The sequence below is a fragment of the Martes martes genome (assembly GCF_963455335.1).
Source record: "Martes martes genome assembly, chromosome: 15".
Lineage (NCBI taxonomy): Eukaryota > Metazoa > Chordata > Mammalia > Carnivora > Mustelidae > Martes > Martes martes.
Window position 1 is genome coordinate 49,718,172 of NC_137903.1, and position 18,929 is coordinate 49,737,100.

The window sequence follows — 18,929 nt, forward strand, 5'->3', positions numbered from 1 at the left end:
TAAGTAGGTAGGCAGGAAGAGAGTAAGGACACAGACATCATGAAAATCATCTGCTTCTAAGAACAAGAAGAATATCAGAATAACGTCCAATTCAAGCAGTATCTCAAATTGAATGGCTTTAATGTAGCCAGGTTCCTAACTAAACTCCACACAGGCACCAGGGATGAAACTGCATTTTTACATAAAACAATCAAAAACAAAAAAATGAACGAATACCCACGAAGGAAAGGACTTTTGTCTTTAAATTTGTAATTTTTTTTGTTGGAATTCAACCACTACTACTTTTTAAAAATATTTATGTAATGACACAGTTGTACTTCTAAATATTCTTACCATAATTTAATATAACAACCCATCCACTCAAAACCCATCTTAAAATAAATCTGTTAAAATTCATCCTTTCGGGGCGCCTGGATGGCTCAGTGAGTTAAAGCCTCTGCCTTCGGCTCAGGTCATGATCCCAGGGTCCTGGGATCGAGCCCCGCATCGGGCTCTCTGCTCAGCAGGGAGCCTGTTTCCTCCTCTCTCTGCCTGCCTCTCTGCCTACTTGTGATCTCTCTCTGTCAAATAAATAAATAAAATCTTTAAAAAAAAAAAAAAAAAAAAAAATTCATCCTTTCAATGAAATAAAAGTTCCGACTAAGGAAACTTTATTCACTTGTTTCTTTTTAAGATTTTATTTATTTATTTGACACAGAAAGAGCGGAGGAGAGAGAGAGCACAAGCAGGGGGAGCAGCAAGCAGAGGAAGAAGCAGGCTCCCTGTTGAGCAAGAAGCCAGATGTGGGACTCGATCCCAGGACCCTGGGATCATGACCTGAGCACTTAACCAACTGAGCCACCCAGGCTCCCATTATTCACCTTTTTAAATAACAAATTTATCATATGCCAATTTTGTGCCAAATTTTCACAATCTTTAGTAATCCTATTGTCGTTATCTGTAAGAAGTGGTATACTTTACATAATCAAATGTGATGCAAGTCCATAATCCCTTATCTCTGAGATTCTACATTCAAAAACCCTACACAGCAGAGCGTTCTCATAACATCTGACAATAAAACACAAACTGAACCAGTGTGAGGTCATAACAGTCTTCAAGCACCCTAAAGTGTGAAAACGTTTCATTGCAGAAATACTAAAGTTTCTGATTCAGGGGGTAGTGGTGCAGGTGTTTGTTAATACAGACCCACTTTACAAAATGTATACTACGATTCCCTAAGTCAAGTGCCTCGCTCTCAGTTGCTGACCTATATTAGGGGATTAAAACACAGTTCCTGACCTCGATGGACACACACTGAAGAAAGACTCCAGAGCAAAACGGAACATCCAAATGACCAAAGAGTGGTACAAACAACAGGCACTGTTTTATCATTTCTGGAATTCTCGTATCTAAGGCACATCTGGATTTTAAGACAGCTTTGATTCACCCATCACAGCTGAAGGCAAACACACATGCTCACGATCGCCCAGTAAATCAAGACTTAATGGTCCCACAGAGCCCACCAGGGGCAGCAAATTCAGCACCACACAGTGAGACCTCAGTGCCAAGAGGGCACCATGGGAAAGAAAACCGGGAAGTCTCAGAATAAGAGAACTCTGCCAAGGTGCGGTGTGAAGCCTGCACCCTGGGAAGAGCAGAAGGGGGTGCGCCCCGTTTCCTCACAGGTCTTTTCCGGAAGACCTAGAGTACGAGGGTCCACAAAGAGCGTGTCTGTCAGTTCTTCTAGATCCTCCACAGAAGGTCCTTCAGGAAGACCAAAACTTGAGAGAGGAAGGACGCCGCCACTGTGCACAGCTGGCAACTACGTCACCACAGCAGACGTGGGGGCGTGCCAGACCCATCTGCCAAAATCTGTCCTCCCTCTCTGTGACAGCCCCAAGCTGCCCGGCTGTGCTCCATCCTCCAGTCCCCACCGTGTGGATGAGGTGGCCAGGTGACCAAATGCTCTCCCATGGCAGATGATACAATGATACATGCCACTTCCGGGTCTCGGTCTTAAGAATAATGGGGCCCTTGGGTGGCTCACTTGGTGAAGCGTCTGACTCTTGGTTTCAGCTCAGGTCATGACACCAGGGTTCTGAGGTCAAGCCCCATGCAGGGATCTGCACTGGGCATGGAGCTTGCTTGGGTTTCTCCCTCTCTCTTTCCCTCTGCCCCTTCCCTCCTGTCTCTAAAATTTAAAAAAAAAATAAATAAATAATTAAAATTTTTAAAAAAAATTAGGCATCCGGCCTTCAGCAGTGTCCTCCCATCTGGAACACAGAGGTGCCTATCACCCAACTTCACCCACACCACACACATCCTAAGGGACAACACCCTAAGGGACGGCCGATCATGAAGATTAAAGGACCCTGGGTCCCGGGACGTCTGTGTGGATCACAGCTACCCTGCTGCCGACCTACCTCAGGACCACCACCTGAGAGAGAAACAAACATCAGTGTTTTTGAATTACTGTATTTTTGGAGCTCTTTGCTACAGTCCTTACCTAACAATGCTGATGAGGAAGCTACACCATGTACGAACCATCCCCTCCCACCAGTCCAGTTTCAAGAACCCTATCTAAAAAGCCAAGTCCCTCTCCTTGGGATAATCTAAACCAAATTACCGTTTCTCAGCCTCATCTGCATTTTGTGGCCACAGCCTCACAGACATAGGAATTCGTTCATTCAGCAAACTTTTGAGCCACCTACTCCTATATAAGAGGTAGTATGTTCCCCATGAGGGATACCAAAGTCCACGGGAAAAAGAAAGCAGATGAAACCCTCCCTGGGTCAGGTCCTCCACACTGCACGCTGTTGATCCAGAAGGCAAGCACCAGGTCATCTCTGCCCTGTCTCCCACACTTTGTGGTGCCTTTCACACAACAGGGACTCAATTAATAAGTAGTTAAGTGAATGAATTAAGAAATCAGTAGGGGCGCCTGGGTGGCTCAGTGGGTTAAAGCCTCTGCCTTCAGCTCAGGTCATGATCCCAGAGTCCTGGGATCGAGCCCCACATCGGGCTCTCTGCTCAGTGGGGAGCCTGCCTCTCTGCCTACTTGTGATCTCTGTCAAATAAATAAATAAAATCTTAAAAAAAAAAAAAAGAAATCAGTAGATGAGTCCTCTATGAACTCGGTCAAAGAGGGGAAACAGAAAACACCGTAATGTCTTTAACATCATGGGCACGCCCAATGTTCACAGACCTTTAGAAATGAACGTATCAAACAACTTAATGCCAGTGCTGTGGACGGACAGGAGGCATTAGAAGCCAGCAGTCTTCCTGGCAAAGCTGAAATCTGCCAAGAGTTCTAAAGAACAATTAGAAGGTAGCCAAATAAACCAAAATGAAAAAAAAGTAAGGCACCAAGAAAAGATGTGGCACCCATGCTAGGTGAACATGTCTACGACGACGGCGACCAGTGGTGGAGTTCTTTCCGGGCCTACGATGAACACAACTAGCACTCCTCAGAATAACAACTGAATTCTTTCTCTAGCGTTTGCATCGCCCCACTTGCCTACTGTGAACTGCTGTTCAGATTTAATTTTCATTCTTAATCTAAAAATCAGGACTTCCTGGACTCATTCTGAAACATTCTCTATCATGCAGTCAAGGAATCTCAAGGTTGACAGGAATCAGAAAGGTCACTGGATAAATGTTCTGGAAAGACACCCTGAGCAGCTAGCATCAGATCTCCTGGGCAGTCGCACGGGATTTTTATCCTTCTCCTACGGCACGTCTGGCTTGGCCTCCGAGTGTATTTGTTGACGTACCCATTCCTGCCCCCCAACCCCCGCTAGACTGCATGCTCTCCACGCGGCATCCCCATTCTCCTTTATCTCGTATTCCTCCCGGGCTCAGTAATCAAGGGCTTGGCACAAAACCATCTTTCACCCAACCCCACCAGCTCTGGCAGCCCCTGTCAGGTCCCATCTGCTTGTTTCTGGGTGCAGCCCTATTGATCTTTTCGGTAAAGGTGAGATGATGCACCTTTTTTCCCAGGACCCACAGCCATCCCCACAGGTGAAGCTACCTTCCTGCTTCTAATGCCAATAATGCCACATTACTTCTTTTTTTGCCTCCACTTCTATTTTGGATTAAGGCTCAATCCTCTAAGCATTTGAAAAAAAGGAGGGATGCCTGGGTGGCTCAGTGGGTTAAAGCCTCTGCCTTCGGCTCAGGTCATGATCCCAGGGTCCTGGGATCGAGCCCCACATCGGGCTCTCTGCTCAGCAGGGGGCCTGCTTCCCTTCCTCTCTCTCTGCCTGGTTCTCTGCCTAGTTGTGTCTCTGTCAAATGAGTAAACAAAATCTTTATAAAATAAAATAAAAATTTAAAAAAGGAACAGGTTCCAAATAAACCATCCCATTTGTGGGGTGCAGAATGTCCACATCTCAGAAATTGTCAGATGTTTCCTGGCAGATGTTTTAGGCCTGGAATCTTCAATGGCCTTTCCAGTTCCATCTTTTGTTCCTCTGACAAGGTTACTGTGCTTCCTTGAGACTTCCTGTTTGAATAACCACACACTTGGGTGTTCAAACTCCCATGTGTTCATTATTCACCATAAAAGGGACCTGAGGAAGTAACCAGGCAGTTGAACACAAAATGATGTATGAACAAAAACAGCTGTGTGTTAGCAGGATGGACAAAAAGACAGCAGGGATCTAGGCACTGCTGTGAATTTCAAAAACAAGGTCTATTTAGTCAGGCATGGTTAAAAGTCTGCTGATTCAGAGCATTAGTGACCCGTTTCATAATTTAAAATCACTAGAGATGTGAATAAGTCTGTTTTCAGTTACTACTTCCAGAGTGCCTCCCCCCACCGCCGCCACCACCCTTCCCAACAATCTCTCTCTCATGGGAACGAAGCTGCCTGTCCTTTCTCTCACAGAAATGATGATACCAACTCAAAATATTACATGCAAAAAAATAAATACCCATTTTATTTCCCAAACCAAAAAGCAGATCCTCCCCCCCCTTCTCCAGGGACCTTCCTATAAAAACACAGGAAAGCACAGATACAGGTACACATAGGAAAACACAAACAGCACCACAGAAAACAAGCCTACGTTCTCCAAACATCTGGAAAGTGTGTTAATTTCCAGAATCAGCCCATCTTTTGGTACCCTGAATTCACCATCTGTACCCTTTGCCAGGATATAAGAGCTTTAAAGTGGACATATGTTTAAGACCCAAACTTTGTTAGAATGGCCATAAAATTAAATGACCCCCAGATCCACCAGGAGTTGATGCTCACTTATTTCTTGGCATGCGGCAAGAATGCTGAAAACAGCAGTAAACAAACCAGTTTGAGCCTCTAAAGCAATCCTGATAAAGTAAACAAATTTTATTACAGCTGTATTGCAGATGTTCCCAGAAACTTTCATAATCTAGCAGAGTTCTACAAATTTGGTCTTCAGTAGAAGTTCTATCCCATGAACTTATCTAAAACATTCCCTCTAAATTCAAAATTCTGTATAGAACCACTCTCAAAGTTACTCCCTAGACACTCGACCCCAAAGAACATGACCATTTTCCCAAAAAAGACAATCATATGACCAAAGCAATTGAAGTACACAATTGTTCTTTTGGTTTCCAACTGCCCTCTCCCCTCACTCCACCCAGCCACCCCCCTCCTTCCAAAGATACTCCTCTCTACCAGATCATGATCCGGCATTAAAATAGCAATAATCTAAAAATTCAGTGACACCAAAACACCAGAGGTCAGAAGTCCTATCAGAATAAGGTCTGTGACAAGTGGGAGCCACTGGGGGAGGAGTCACAGCCGGAAGTGCAGACAAACTGCTACAGCAGGCAACGACATCCCACGTGAAATTGCACATCTAGATCCAATCATGTTACACTGCCAAGTTACTCTCCTTTATTCTTCAGTAGTTTTTGACAATAAAATGATCTCTGATCCTGAGAACATCTGCGCAGACTAGTCTTCCTTCCAATCAGGATTTGTGGTGCCAGAGTGGGAAAGTACCACTTTCCAGTCCCGCCTAAGAACAGAAAGCCCTTACAGTGAGAGCTGTTCAACCCATCATCATCTAGATATCACTACCCCTTCTTCAAAAATGGTAAAGCTCGTCTCTTGGAAATAGAATCCTTTCACTCTCCTTGAAGAAAATTGATGGAAAAGCTTTGAGGAAAATACTTATGCTTCTGTGTTTTACCAAATGGCAAAAAAAGAGGGGGTGCATTTTAAGCCCAACATTCAGCCCTCAAAGGTAGCAACGGGTACCATCCCTGCAACTGCCCATAAGAAAGGAGCATGCACATTTAATAATGGTTAGTCGCTAGGGTGTCATGATGTAACCACATGTATTACAGAAAACACAATGTGTGCTGAGCAGGTCCATAAAAAAAGTAGAAAAGGTAAGACTGCGTTCAGTAATACTTAAAATGCAATCAGTGAACTCACACCTGTAAAGAAAAACCAATCCTAGAATCTCCAGTTCAAGAAGTGGAGACAGTACATAGCGAGGGAGCAGCACAACATACAAAATCTAAGTGGGAACTATGACCTTGCTTTCAGCGATCAAGCAAAAAATAAATAAATAAATAAAAAGTAGGTATCTAAGAATCACCTGACTGACCTTAGCTCAGCATGCTCTGGGGAAACTAAGAAGATATAAACTGAAAAAAGGATAGACACACAGAGAAGATATATGAATTCAATAAACAGTTACAGATTTACAAATTACCACATACAGAAATCAAGGGGAAGGGAGTCACTTCTGGGCCTGAAAGAGTTCTCCTAGGACCACAGTAGTCATGTATCAATCAATCCATGAAAGGTTGCTTAGACCTATTTAGCTGGCAAACTTAAACAACAAAAAAGTCACCATGCAGGGCGCCTGGGGGCCTCAGTCAGTTAAGCGTCTGCCTTCAGCTCAGGCCCTGACCTCAGAGTCCTGGGATCAAGCCCCACATCGGGCTCCCTGCTCAGCAAGGAGTCTGCTTCTCCCTCTGCCCTTCCCCTCAACTTGTGCTCTCTCTCACAAATAAAATCTTTAAAAAAAAAAAAAAAAAGAAGCAGCAGCAGAAGAAGAAGAACAAGCCGCCACCAAGTAAGAGTTAGAATTCACTTGGAACAGAATGGAAATGAAATCAAACTTGGAGATGGACCTGGCAGCTTTATCTTTAAGGATGTCAGATAAAGTAAGCAACTGAACTAAATTCAGCAGTTCTCAACAACCAGAAGAGAGTCATGGATAAGGCAGAAAGGAGATAAGGTGGCATTCCCCTGACCACCCTTCAGGAAATGGGGCATATGGTACACTTTTCCTATCAGCAGACACTGACAAAACCCAGGATCTCGTTCTGAAATTCAATAAATTCCTCAGAAATTCCTAGAAGCATGAACAGCTAATTATAAAACTGGCGTAAGTACCCCAAACCTGAAATTCTTCCATTGCCAACAATCCTCTGTTCCTCACAAACAAGTGCGAAGCCCTGTAAAAGCAGCAACCCAAATCCAAAGCCCCTCAAGCAGAGGTCTCTCAGAGAAACCTTTGGTTCAGTCCATTTCCATTTCACCCCTCAATTAAAGGTCTTTCTACGGTTCTCTATCACTCAAGGGGTCTTTTCTAACATGGAAGACTGGGAAGAGCATAACCTACCCACAACAAGTCTAGATTCCAACCTAAACTCAGCATGTGACTTCTCTGAGATCAGAGTCGTCTTACGTGATTATTCCAGAGGGGGGCAATGATAGTTCTCGACTGTTTTTGAGGATTCAAGAAGGTACAAGGAGCACTCTCCATGAAAGGGTATTTACTTTCTTTCCCCCTAATTTTCAGGATCCTCGTCTTCTCAGAACCCATGATGCATGCCTCCATGACTCCATGGAAAACAAACAATGCCTTCACCATTATCTAGTTACTTTTAGATCTTTAGTTAAACAAGTCACCCTTCCCGCAAAGTCCTCCATTCCCATCCACTTTCTCTTCAGGACCCAAGAGGCTCTTCCTGGCTAACTTCAATCTACACTCTTCAAAGTGTCACATGTATTCCCTCTGCACTTAGAAGAGTTTCAACTGAATTATTTCTATTGTGCCTACAAACTCCCATTGATTCCCTCTGCATGATTATGCCTGTCTCATCTCTTCAAACACATTACAAATTACCTGAAGATAGTGTTCCAACCTCTGTTGTTACCCACACATCGCCTATTACAACAGCCATAAATGAAGAATTTTCCCACCAGGGTCACCTTATTTACAGAAGACCTTTGTCCACTAATTAGATTTACAATCCAATAAGCTCATCTCATTTTAGCCGGTAGCTCTTTTCACTTGGAAATACTTCACAAAATGCCATAAACTTCTCTAAGAAAGCCACACAATTCAAGCTTCACTTACTATTCTAGAAGGCTCAATAAGAGGAAGCCACGAGTCAGAACATGTCAAAGGAAAGAAGATGGGGTCTTCACATTGTAAGTAATTTATGGAACATTTAGATTTCACCACAGAAATTAAATAATAAGTTATGTAAAAAACAGATATTGTAACCAAAGCAGAAGCCTTGTAGACATTCTTAGGGGGTTCTCTAAATCTGCAACAAAACCCGCAAACTTAGGGTTTTACCACTTCAAACCACAAAAGCACCAACCGAAACCACTACTTGCGTAGAGGTACAGGACAGTGCTCTTCCCGAACCCTTTCCCACACTCCACTTCCAGAAACCTTCCATGAAGCTCACCTGAATGCTTTTCTGAAAGCATTCGGTAGGTCCTTCAATTAAAACCATTTATCCGCTCGACCAAGAAACATCTGTTAACACCTATTAATGCCAGTGACTGCTGGTAGGGAACACAGTAAGAGAAACAGATCTTATATGACTAAGCCTCGATTCTGTGCTCTACCATTTTAAGCCAAAATCATACCAGAAACAAACAAAACTACCCATGTCTTATTTTGGATAACTGACTGAAAAGTTTACTTTTTTTTTAATTTGAGGAATAATTTATACACAATGAAGTACACAAATATCAAATGTACAGCTCTGAACTTGTACATACCTGTATGCCTCTGTAACCTCCCCCCAAATCAAGACACAGAACATAAAGCCAGAACTAGAAAGGAGTTAAAGGACTGGTCATTAACGGTTCTCTCAGAAAAAACACTGACAGGCACCTGTGTAGTCACTGTCATGGAGAATCATTTTGGTTAGCAGAAACCTTCACCTACTTTGTGATTTATCATCACAAAACAAAATGCACTGAGTCCATAACTCTATACAAGACCATTTCTATTTTTGGTTTTAAGAATTTAAAAAAAAATGTGAAGGAGGCTGATTCTGGATTAATATTTCCAAGAACTTTCAGAACAAAAAGACAGGGGGGCCTGGGTGGCTCAGTGGGTTAAGCCTCTGCCTTCGGTTCAGGTCATGATCTCGGGGTCCTGGGATCAAGCCCCGCATCGGGCTCTCTGCTCAGCAGGGAGCCTGCTTCCCCCTCTCTCTCTGACTGCCTCTCTGCCCGCTTGTGATTGCTGTCTTTCTCTCTCTCTGCCAAATAAATAAAATATTTACCAAAAAAAAGATAAAATAACAAAAATCCAAAGACGACGATGTAACAAAAATTCCACGTTGCCTTCAATATAAAAGGAAGCAGCCACACAGTTGGAAACAAAGAGTAAAAGAAGGGAGCCCAGGGACTATAACTCCTAAAGTTTTAAAGAAATCATGTAAATCCCCTAATTCATCTCCTAGCCTTGCCACAGGGTTCTCTTCCCACAAGAGATCTGAGAGCCCCATTGTCTGAGAAAGAGATAAGTCTGCTTTATTTTATTTCATGAATATGTAGCTTCATAGGGCACCAGGCTGACTGGGCCCAGTTATTTTAGGATGGCCTCCTGGAAGAGCCCATGGAAAGAAAAGCAGATGTACTTAATCAGTGTCCCCACAGTCTGGCACAATACTCTAAAACCTCAGCGACATTTCTATAAATGCATTTTCTGGTAACCCCTTTTAGCAAGCTATCAATTTTAGGCCCTAATGAGCAAATATCTAATTTTATCAGTTTATAAGAAAGGAGATGCTTGCAAATCCTAGCAAGGCCCTCTTACAAATCTAAAAACAAGCAACTTGGGCCAGATAATAGAACCAGCACACACAAAGGAACTTTACCCTTTGGAACTGACAATTTAAGATAAGGGTCAGATTGATTCCTTATTTTTAAAAATCTCCTCAGGAATTTTGAGCAGTAAAAATAAATAAACAGCTCTGCTCTGAGCTTTGACACTTTTCCCTGAAACTCAAACAGAACAGTGGTAGTGCTGTCAATTAAGTGCAGCTGGAGACAAGGGGTAAGTAAGGAAGCATCTGCTGGTTCTGCGCCAGTTAACTCCAGACAAGTAAGCGATGACTGTCCATCCAGCTAACGACTATAATGTGGACCTTCGTTAGCCCGCAGGGAAGGGTCCCTCAGTAGGTCTGTCTTCTAACTGTACCCCAATGAGTCAAACAAACTAAAAATGATGCCACACACAATAACCATATAAAATATGTCACTGTAACTTCTCCCCACAACTGCCCTTTAAGAGATCCTTGAAGCGGGTATTTCAGTAATAGATCTGAGTGCAGGTTTTAAAGTAAAAGATTTAGGTCCATTTCTAAAGAAAACACACACGATATTAACATTAAGTTTTCAGAAATACATTGTCACTATGAAATTCAAATCTGAGAAGATAGCTTCCTCACATAATTTATCTATAATGACTTCAAATCACATAAAAGTCTATTTTTTTACCCAAAAGAGGACATTCACAGATCTTTCGATTCCATGTCAGTTCCACATAACTCAGTTCTTTTTTTTAAAGCTATAGAAACCAAAGAACTATGCACCACATTTAATATTAGCTATTACAAGGGCATATGTGTCAAGAAAATAGAGAGATGACGCTGATAAAAATAAACACAAACTCCAAAGAATTGCGGAGGAGAATTTAAAGTAACAAGCAGGGGCACCTGGGTGGCTCAGTGGGTTAAGCTTCTGCCTTCGGCTCAGGTCGTGGTCTCAGGGTCCCGGGATCGAACCCCACATCAGGCTCTCTACTCAGCAGGGAGTCTGCTTCCCCCCTCTTTCTGCCTGCCTCTCTGCCTATTTGTGATCCCTTGTCAGTCAAATAAATAAATAAAATCTTAAAAAAAAAAAGTAACAAGCAGTGTTTGGGGAGTTCTTATAATTCAGGCATTCATGTAGTCACTCACTCTACATATATTCATGGAACACTATGCCAGGCACAGTGCTAAGCACTGGAAATATAGAGACTCTAGCCTCCATAGAAATGATAAGTGAATGTTCTCTACGCTCACATCTTTCACTTACAACTTATTTTATAAGACTGAATGCATTGATGTAAGGCGGAAGTCACAAATTGTGTGCTGTAGAGGCCCAGAGAGTACATGTTTTAGGCTTCGAGGGACAAGACATACAGTATCTGTTGCAATAACTCAACTCCTTTGTAGCACAGAAACAGCCATAGACAATAGGTTAATAAATGCATTCACTGGGGCACCTGGGTGGCTCAGTGGGTTAAAGCCTCTGCCTTCGGCTCAGGTCATGATCTCGGGGTCCTGGGATCGAGCCCCGCATCGGGCTCTCTGCTCAGCAGGAAGCCTGCTTCCTCCTCTCTCTCTGCCTCTCTGCCTACTTGTGATCTCTGTTAAATAAATAAAAAAAATACTTTTTAAAAAATAATAAATAAATAAATAAATAAAAATAAATGCATTCACTGTGTTCCAATGGAACTTCGTGGATACCAAAATTTGAATTTCATATGATTTTCACATGTCACAAAATTTCATTCTTCTTTTGATTGTTGAATGAAAAATCTAAAAACATTTGCATGGTGCACACAAAAATAGGTGGCTACCCTGGGCTGATTTGGCCAGTAGGCTATAAACTTGCCTGCATCCCAGTCTAGAGATATAGGTCTCCACACCTAGGCCACAAGTTCCGTGAGGTCACAGCAATGTCCAATGAATCACTACGCATCCAGGAATCAGTATGGTGCTGAGGAATGGCAAGCAATTAACTAATGTTGGTTACACTGAACTGAATTAAAAGACTAAGTCCCTGTCCCTGGCTTCAAAGACTTCATGGTCAAGTGGTAACAGACAAATCAAGAAACATATAATAGCACTGGTAAGTGCTCTGGTAGATATCTACAGGGTGCTGAGTGGGACACCTAATCCACACCTGGGAGAAGGATGGAAAGGACAGAAGACAGAGAAACTGGGGGGAAATTTCCTGAAGGTGGTGACACCTAGAAGAAGAGTTCCAAACTAAAGAAACAGCCCTTTGAGCATGTAAGATGACAAGAGATAAATCTAGAGGTTAAAACAACAGTCCAGATCTTAAAGTACCTTGTACACCATGCCAAGGAGTCTGGACTTTATCCTAAAGGTTTGAGGAACCACTGAAGAATTTTAGCTGGGAAGTATCATCAGATTTGGATTTTAGAACCATCCCTCAGTCCAAAGTGTGGCTGCCTGTACAGAAAGGGCAAAAATGGTGGCAGAAAGGCCACCAGGTAGTTAGAAAGTTGTTGCAGTAATTCAAGTGAAATTCAATGGAAAGCTACAATAAGGTACAGTTAAAGGGGAGGATTCAAGACACACAGTGGCTAGATACAGGAGGTAAGAGTGGCATCTTGGACAGATTGTAGTAAGGACGGATGGGAAGGGAAGGGGTGAAGTTACAGTTGTCCAGAACTGACCTGCCTCCAGCAGTGGATCCTATCTGCTCTCCAGAGTAATCTTACTGATGAGAGCCTATCAAGCCTCTTTATCTTTTATGAGAGGCATGGCAAAAAACTGGTCTAGAGCCTCAGGATTAAAACTGGAGAGCACTCATTGAGATATGACTTTGAGTTCGGTAAGACAGTGAAGAATGAATATAGTTTTGGACATGGCCTCTGGACACCTCAAACGGACCATGTCCAACAAGTCCTTAGGACCGGAGGAAGAGCTGGCCTAGAGATACAAGTTTAGAATTTATTAATTTGTAAACAGTAAATAATGCCTTGAGACTAAGAGGAATTTACTCAAGGAGAGTGAGTCACATGAAAAAGAAAGGAATCCGAAAATACAAGTGAAAAATAACAGAGGGGAAAGGAGGAAAATCGAGGGAGTCTGGTATCTCTGAATCAGTGTGTACATGAACTTGTATTTTAAAGCTGGTCTGGAATAAACTAGTCATTCCTTTGAGAGATCTGTTAACAAAGCTAAGAGCTGCTGGGGCTAAGGCAACAGACGAAGGAGTCAAAACCCTCCCTCCACTGGGACTTCTGGCAAATCACCACCTCAGGATCATCTTTGCTTCACTGGGTTGTGGAAGCCTAATCAGTGATAAACTGGAAGTTTCATAAAGTGTAAAATATTATAAAAGCACTCCTGATTTATTGTCATTACAACAGTGTGAAAATTCCATCCAGGAGCCTAAACTTCTGAAGACGTGACCTTCTACCTTCTACCTTTCTATCAGGTATTGTGCTATGTATTTAGTAGGTATTTGAAAAATGTTTACCGAATATTTGGCAGTAACATGAGAATGTATGCATGGGGGGAAGGAGCACAGAGCAAAAGGCATATCCAACTTCCTAAAAGGATTTAGAACTGAAATCATCAAACTAACCCTCCCACAACTGTGGCCAATGACAAAAGAATGGGGGGGGGCTGCTCATAGTCCCAACTTCTCTCCCAATGTGTAAATTGTTCCTCTGAATGCTTTGGAAACATGGAGAAGATATTTACAGAAAAAACTGTGAACTGTAGAAAAGGAAAACAGCCAACAGCAACTTTATGGAACTGTGTTCAACTACCGCTGGCCATTAAGGAAGAGCTCCCTAACTTCTCAAGTTGGAACCTGCAACATGTAAATCAGGCCTTTGTGAGATGAACTAAAATAGTGTCCCCTCAGGGTGTGCAAATACCACAGTGAAGTCACCAGAGTGAACTATTCCCTGACACAGTCAGAACCTACCTTGCAGAGATTGTCCTGTGGAAAAAAATTGCTGTTTGTTTCATTTTACATATACACTGAAAGGAAGAAGCAGAACAAAATGCAATATCCTCATGTATCAATTATCTTGATTTAGACACACAAAAAGGATAGATGTGGCTAAAAAGAATCATTTAATCACTGTTTGCTTCTAAAACATATAGAGAGGCGTTGGAAACAAATCTGGTCTTGGTGTAAATTTTAGGAGTTCCATAAACTTTGATTGAGTTGGTTTATAAGCACTTTCTTCCTTAATCTAATTGTTTTCAGAAAGGGGGAGAGCTACCTTCCTCTAAGATCCAGACCAAGCCTGCCAAGTTTCCATCTGCAATGACTATCAAGTTAATTAAAAAGGCTGTTTCATAAAAGGCAAATCCTCAGCTACAATCTTACTATCAACTATCCTGCTGATACTAATAAAAGTTATTATGACTTATTCTTTAACACAAAAGCCAAACTTTTAAACAGCAGTTGAATAATCCATAGAGAAGTTAGGAAAGAAGATCTCCAGAAGTTGAGTGCAAAATAAGACTTTTTTTTAGAACAGGGTGCCTGACTGAGATTTCTCTCCACAACAGGCAGAAAATGCAATTCCTGTTCCCATAGCAACCTGAACTGATTCTATCTGAGGATACACTGCACCCTGGATTACTGTATATGGTGCTTAAGACATGGCTGCTCTCAGAATCGGCACTGACTTTCCTGGCTTCTGTGCAAGTGATGATAATGGTACAATGATCTAATTTGTCCTTGCCATCAGTTAAAATCTGCCTTACCGACCACTCCCCCCAAATGGTAGCAGTTAAAAAGATAACATAATTTTACATATACATGAGCATGCGTGAAAAGTTTCTGGAAGGCTGAATGAGAAATTGTGAATGGCGCTCTCTTCCAACCTAGCAACTAAAGAGGAAGAGATTCCCTAGTCATTATACGCAACTGTTCTAATTCACCACGTCGTGTTTTATTTTTACAGTAAATAAAAATGACCTACAGTTAATGCCAAAACATGTATGTTTCTTGTAACGACGTAAGTGCAGTCTGACTTTGCTTATTTTAAAGTTTGCTGTATTTAAAGCTCAACATCAAAAGGGAGGGGAGAAAAGCGTTGGCTAGCCCTGCTTCTGTCACACTGCTCACTTGGGAGTTTCACAGGCTCTAAGGGCAGGGCACAATATGCATCACTTGCTTAAGGGTATGTGAAATTTGAACTGGATGGGAGATTTAATAGATGCACAAACAGTCATGGTACTTGAATTCATGGGAAACGGCAAGCTAGAGCCCACAGAGTAACTGAAGTTAAGGACTGAATACGCTGATCATCAAAACACACCATGATACATAATACGTTATAAATCATAACTTGCATGTATACATACATCCTTGTCATTAAAAAAAGAAGCAGGGGAAACATCGGGGCGGGGGGGGGCAGGGGGTGGGGGAGGAGATCCTGAGAAAGGGAGAGAGAGTTTGAGACATCGCCCCCACAACACACATGTCTCCCTCCCCTTTCCCACCTTCTCTACCACATACAACTTCCTCTGGGACATCATTTCAGATCCAAGAAAAAGTACAGTAAGTTCTAGTCAGGTTTTTAGAAATTGTCTATCTTAAAAGTCTCAAGTAAATGTTCTCACAGTTAATCACAATGCTCATAGGGAAACTATTTTAAACAACTTTTTTTAAACCCACAGTTTTATGAACTTCATTTACCACGAATATTACCAAAAACTGAAGAAGACTTTTTCAACAAAAACAAGTCCAAGTATGTAACATTTTTTAGAGCACAAAGTCATGTCAGAGTCCTAACTAGATGGCCTCTTGAGATTTCTTTCAACCTTTTATCACCATGATCCATAATTAATATATCTGCTCCCCACCAGTAACAACCTAACTTGACTGTTACTGTCTTATCTACCACATTACCTTTACCTTTGTAACACAGAAATAATCTGAGTGATCTACCTACTTCAGCAATCACCTAAAGTAACCTTTTGCTACACAGTGCCCACAGCAGAAAACTCAGAATGCTGAGATTGACAGCCTGACCTTTACCTAAGTAACAGATTCTTACTCAGAAGTTTTCAGTTGAATCCCAGGCACTTTGAGGCAGTGAGCAAATGCTTCCACTTTGAAATTTTTAGTATTTGAAAATAGATAAAACTTTGTGGGCATTCCAAATTCAACACAGAAACTTTAATACATTTCCACAAAAATAATTGGATATAAATTTAAAAAATAATTTTGACCAAGTTTAAACATATAATACCTAAGAGTATTTAGCTATCTAAAGAGTTAAAGAGTATTCCCATGAAGACTTAGAAGACCCCAGGTCTCTTGCTGTATCTTAGAAAGGCACCTGTTCCAACACACTAATGGTTCTATGCATTTCCAATACCTTTAAAACACTGAAGTACAGTTCACTTATTCCATCTCTGAAAAACGGGCCTCAGAGTTTCGCTTTCTGAACTTATTTTCCAAAGGTTCGTTTTTCTAATAACTTGTCTAGAAATAAAATGGTATTACAAAGGTGCTAAACACTGCTTCTCTACAACTTACTCCACACACAGTAATTTAACTACTTTTCAAAGTACTTTGGGCAAGGTATATTCCTTCTCTGGAATCTTGATACTTACATAAAGTTTAATGTACCAGAGAGCAGGGGAAAGAAAAAATGCAAAACCATGACCAAAAGAACTATTTGCCTATAAAACATTCCTTTCAAAGACCCTCAAATAATATTAGCCTTATAGAATGATCTGGCTTTGAAGAATGGCTTGGGCCCTATGTTCTCTCTGGAAGTTCATTACTATCAGCTACCAGGGAAATCAATTCTTTCAATGCAATGGGGACTGCAGCTCTACAAATCAGATGCCAGTTTATCACGCATATTTTAACTCTATTAAACACAATAATGAATTATTCTGCTTGTTTATATATTTCAATGATGAAGAAAAACCTGCTTAGACCAAACATGATTTTTGATACCTTAGGATAAACATGTCCATCCTCATCCACCACCCGGCAACAAAGTTCTCTATACATCCTTTTCCTGATTTCTAAAAGGTCATTCATACATGTTTCTACACTGGCTTTGAATCAAAGGAAAAGGAAAGACAGGAGAGCCTTTTCACTCAGGACCAAAGTGCAGCCAGAAATTAAAGTGGATGCACACTTTCTTTTGTTTTCTCTGTTCCAGGAGTACCGGTGAAATAACTTTGTGGCCCTTCATTAACGCTGAACAACTCTAAAGAACAATAACTTTAAAAGTGAATTTCTGTTTTAATTACACATAGGCCATACCGGTAGTAAAAGCATTGGCTTCCCTCGAATTCTCTTCACTAGAGACCCTCTGCTCTCTGGCTTACTCAATAGAGCAAACAGCAATCACGCTCAGTCCTGGAGAGAGGGGGGCATTTAAACAAGATCAAAGAGCTGAAGGTAGACCATTCTATCTCTGATCCAAGAACGCTCCGTGGTGGCCCTGCGAGGAGGGAGAAAAGCGAGAACAGGGGTTTCTGATTAACACTTCCCCAAAAAAGGGACAAAAAACAGCCGAAAGGGCGAATCATCAAGGGAGTGAAAATCTGGTTAAGTTAGAAAGAACAGAGAAGCAAACAGATGCTAGCGCGAGGTATCCTGGCCCTCGCGGAATGTTAAGTGCCAGATCTAGTTTAGAAGTCGGAGAAGGGAGGATCTGTGTGGCCCCTGCAGGGGAGCAGAGAGCCAGCACCGGGCTGTTCGGGCCCCGCAGGCTGGGCCAGGAGGTGAAGGCGGCCAGGGAGCTGGGCGGCTGGCGAGCAGTAGCAGGAACAGGGCTGTCACCGCTTACCCAGGTGCAGCGTGAGGTTGATGGAGTTGGGGTACTGCACCCCGGCCAGCATGGTCTGGCTCTGCCACCAGGTGGTGTCGGCCTGGTTGTTGTAGTCGGTCAAGAAGGCTGCCCCGTGCTGCAGGTGGGGCTGCCCGGCGTCGCACAGGTGACAGGACTTGGTGACCCCGGTCACCCCGGTCTGCACACAGTACTCCTCGGGCGGAGTCCCGCACGTGTTGGTGGCCACCACGGTCACGTTGAAGGCGGCGTTGACGAACTCGGGCATGCAGCGCTGCGATCGCCCGCCCTCGTCCGTGCACTCGTCCATGGCTGCCCGGGCGCAGCCGGCCGCAGCGGCCGCCAGCACCGCCAACACCGGCCAGAGCCGCCCCCGGGGCCGCAGCGCGGGCGCGGCCCGCTCGCTGCCCTTCATCCCGCCGCCCGCGCGCTCGGCCACGCCGAAGGCAAGGGCGCGGGCGCGTTCCTCTCGCCCGGCGGTGTCCCGGGGAGGCCGCTCCGCGGGCTGAGCCTCGGGGCCCAGGGGCCGGACTCTCGGGGTGGGTGGTGGCGGCGGCTCGGACTGGAGAGACGGGCCAGTGGGCGCCGCTGGCGAGGACCGCACGGCTCGCTGACCACTGCCCGGCTCGCCGCCTCGGCGCCTCCCTCTCCCACCCGGGACACAGCCCGCACTCGGCGCCGACCCCCGACTTCCGAGCGCGAGCCCGAGAGCGCGCCCCCGGGGAGGAAGGAGCAGGGGGTGGGGTCGGCAGGGTGGGGTGGGGTCTGGCGGAGGAGAAAGCCCAACCCCGGCCTCCTCTCAACAGCTCCCGCGGCCCCCGTAGCTGGTCCCCCGCCCTCCTCGTGCCTTGGACTGCGCGTCCGCCCGGGCAACTCGCGGCGGCGGCGGGGGCGGCGGCATCTCGCGCTCCGGCCCGCGGCGCGGGATCGGCGGGGGAGGGGCCTTGGAGGGGCGCAAGGGGTGGGCGGGGAGCGAGGGAAGGGGAGGGGGGAAGGGGAGGGAGAGCGAGGAATGGGAGGGGGAAGGGGAGGCGGAGAGAGCGCGGAGAGAGCGCGGAGGAGGGGGGAGGAGGGGAAAGGAGGGGCGGCGGGGCGGTGCATGCC

General features: G+C 44.0%; 1 protein-coding gene across 1 annotated transcript in view; it reads right to left on the reverse strand.

Annotated features, from left to right (window-relative positions):
* Positions 1-18,726, reverse strand: part of LAMC1 (laminin subunit gamma 1) — a gene marked incomplete at its 5' end in the record, with an annotated part of 126,039 nt that extends 107,313 nt beyond the window's left edge. The window contains 2 exons of the mRNA XM_080824502.1: positions 17,826-18,470; positions 18,630-18,726. Coding sequence (XP_080680628.1) covers positions 17,826-18,470; positions 18,630-18,726 — 742 coding nt within the window. The remainder of the gene's footprint in view (positions 1-17,825; positions 18,471-18,629) is intronic.
* Positions 18,727-18,929: the final 203 nt, after the last annotated feature.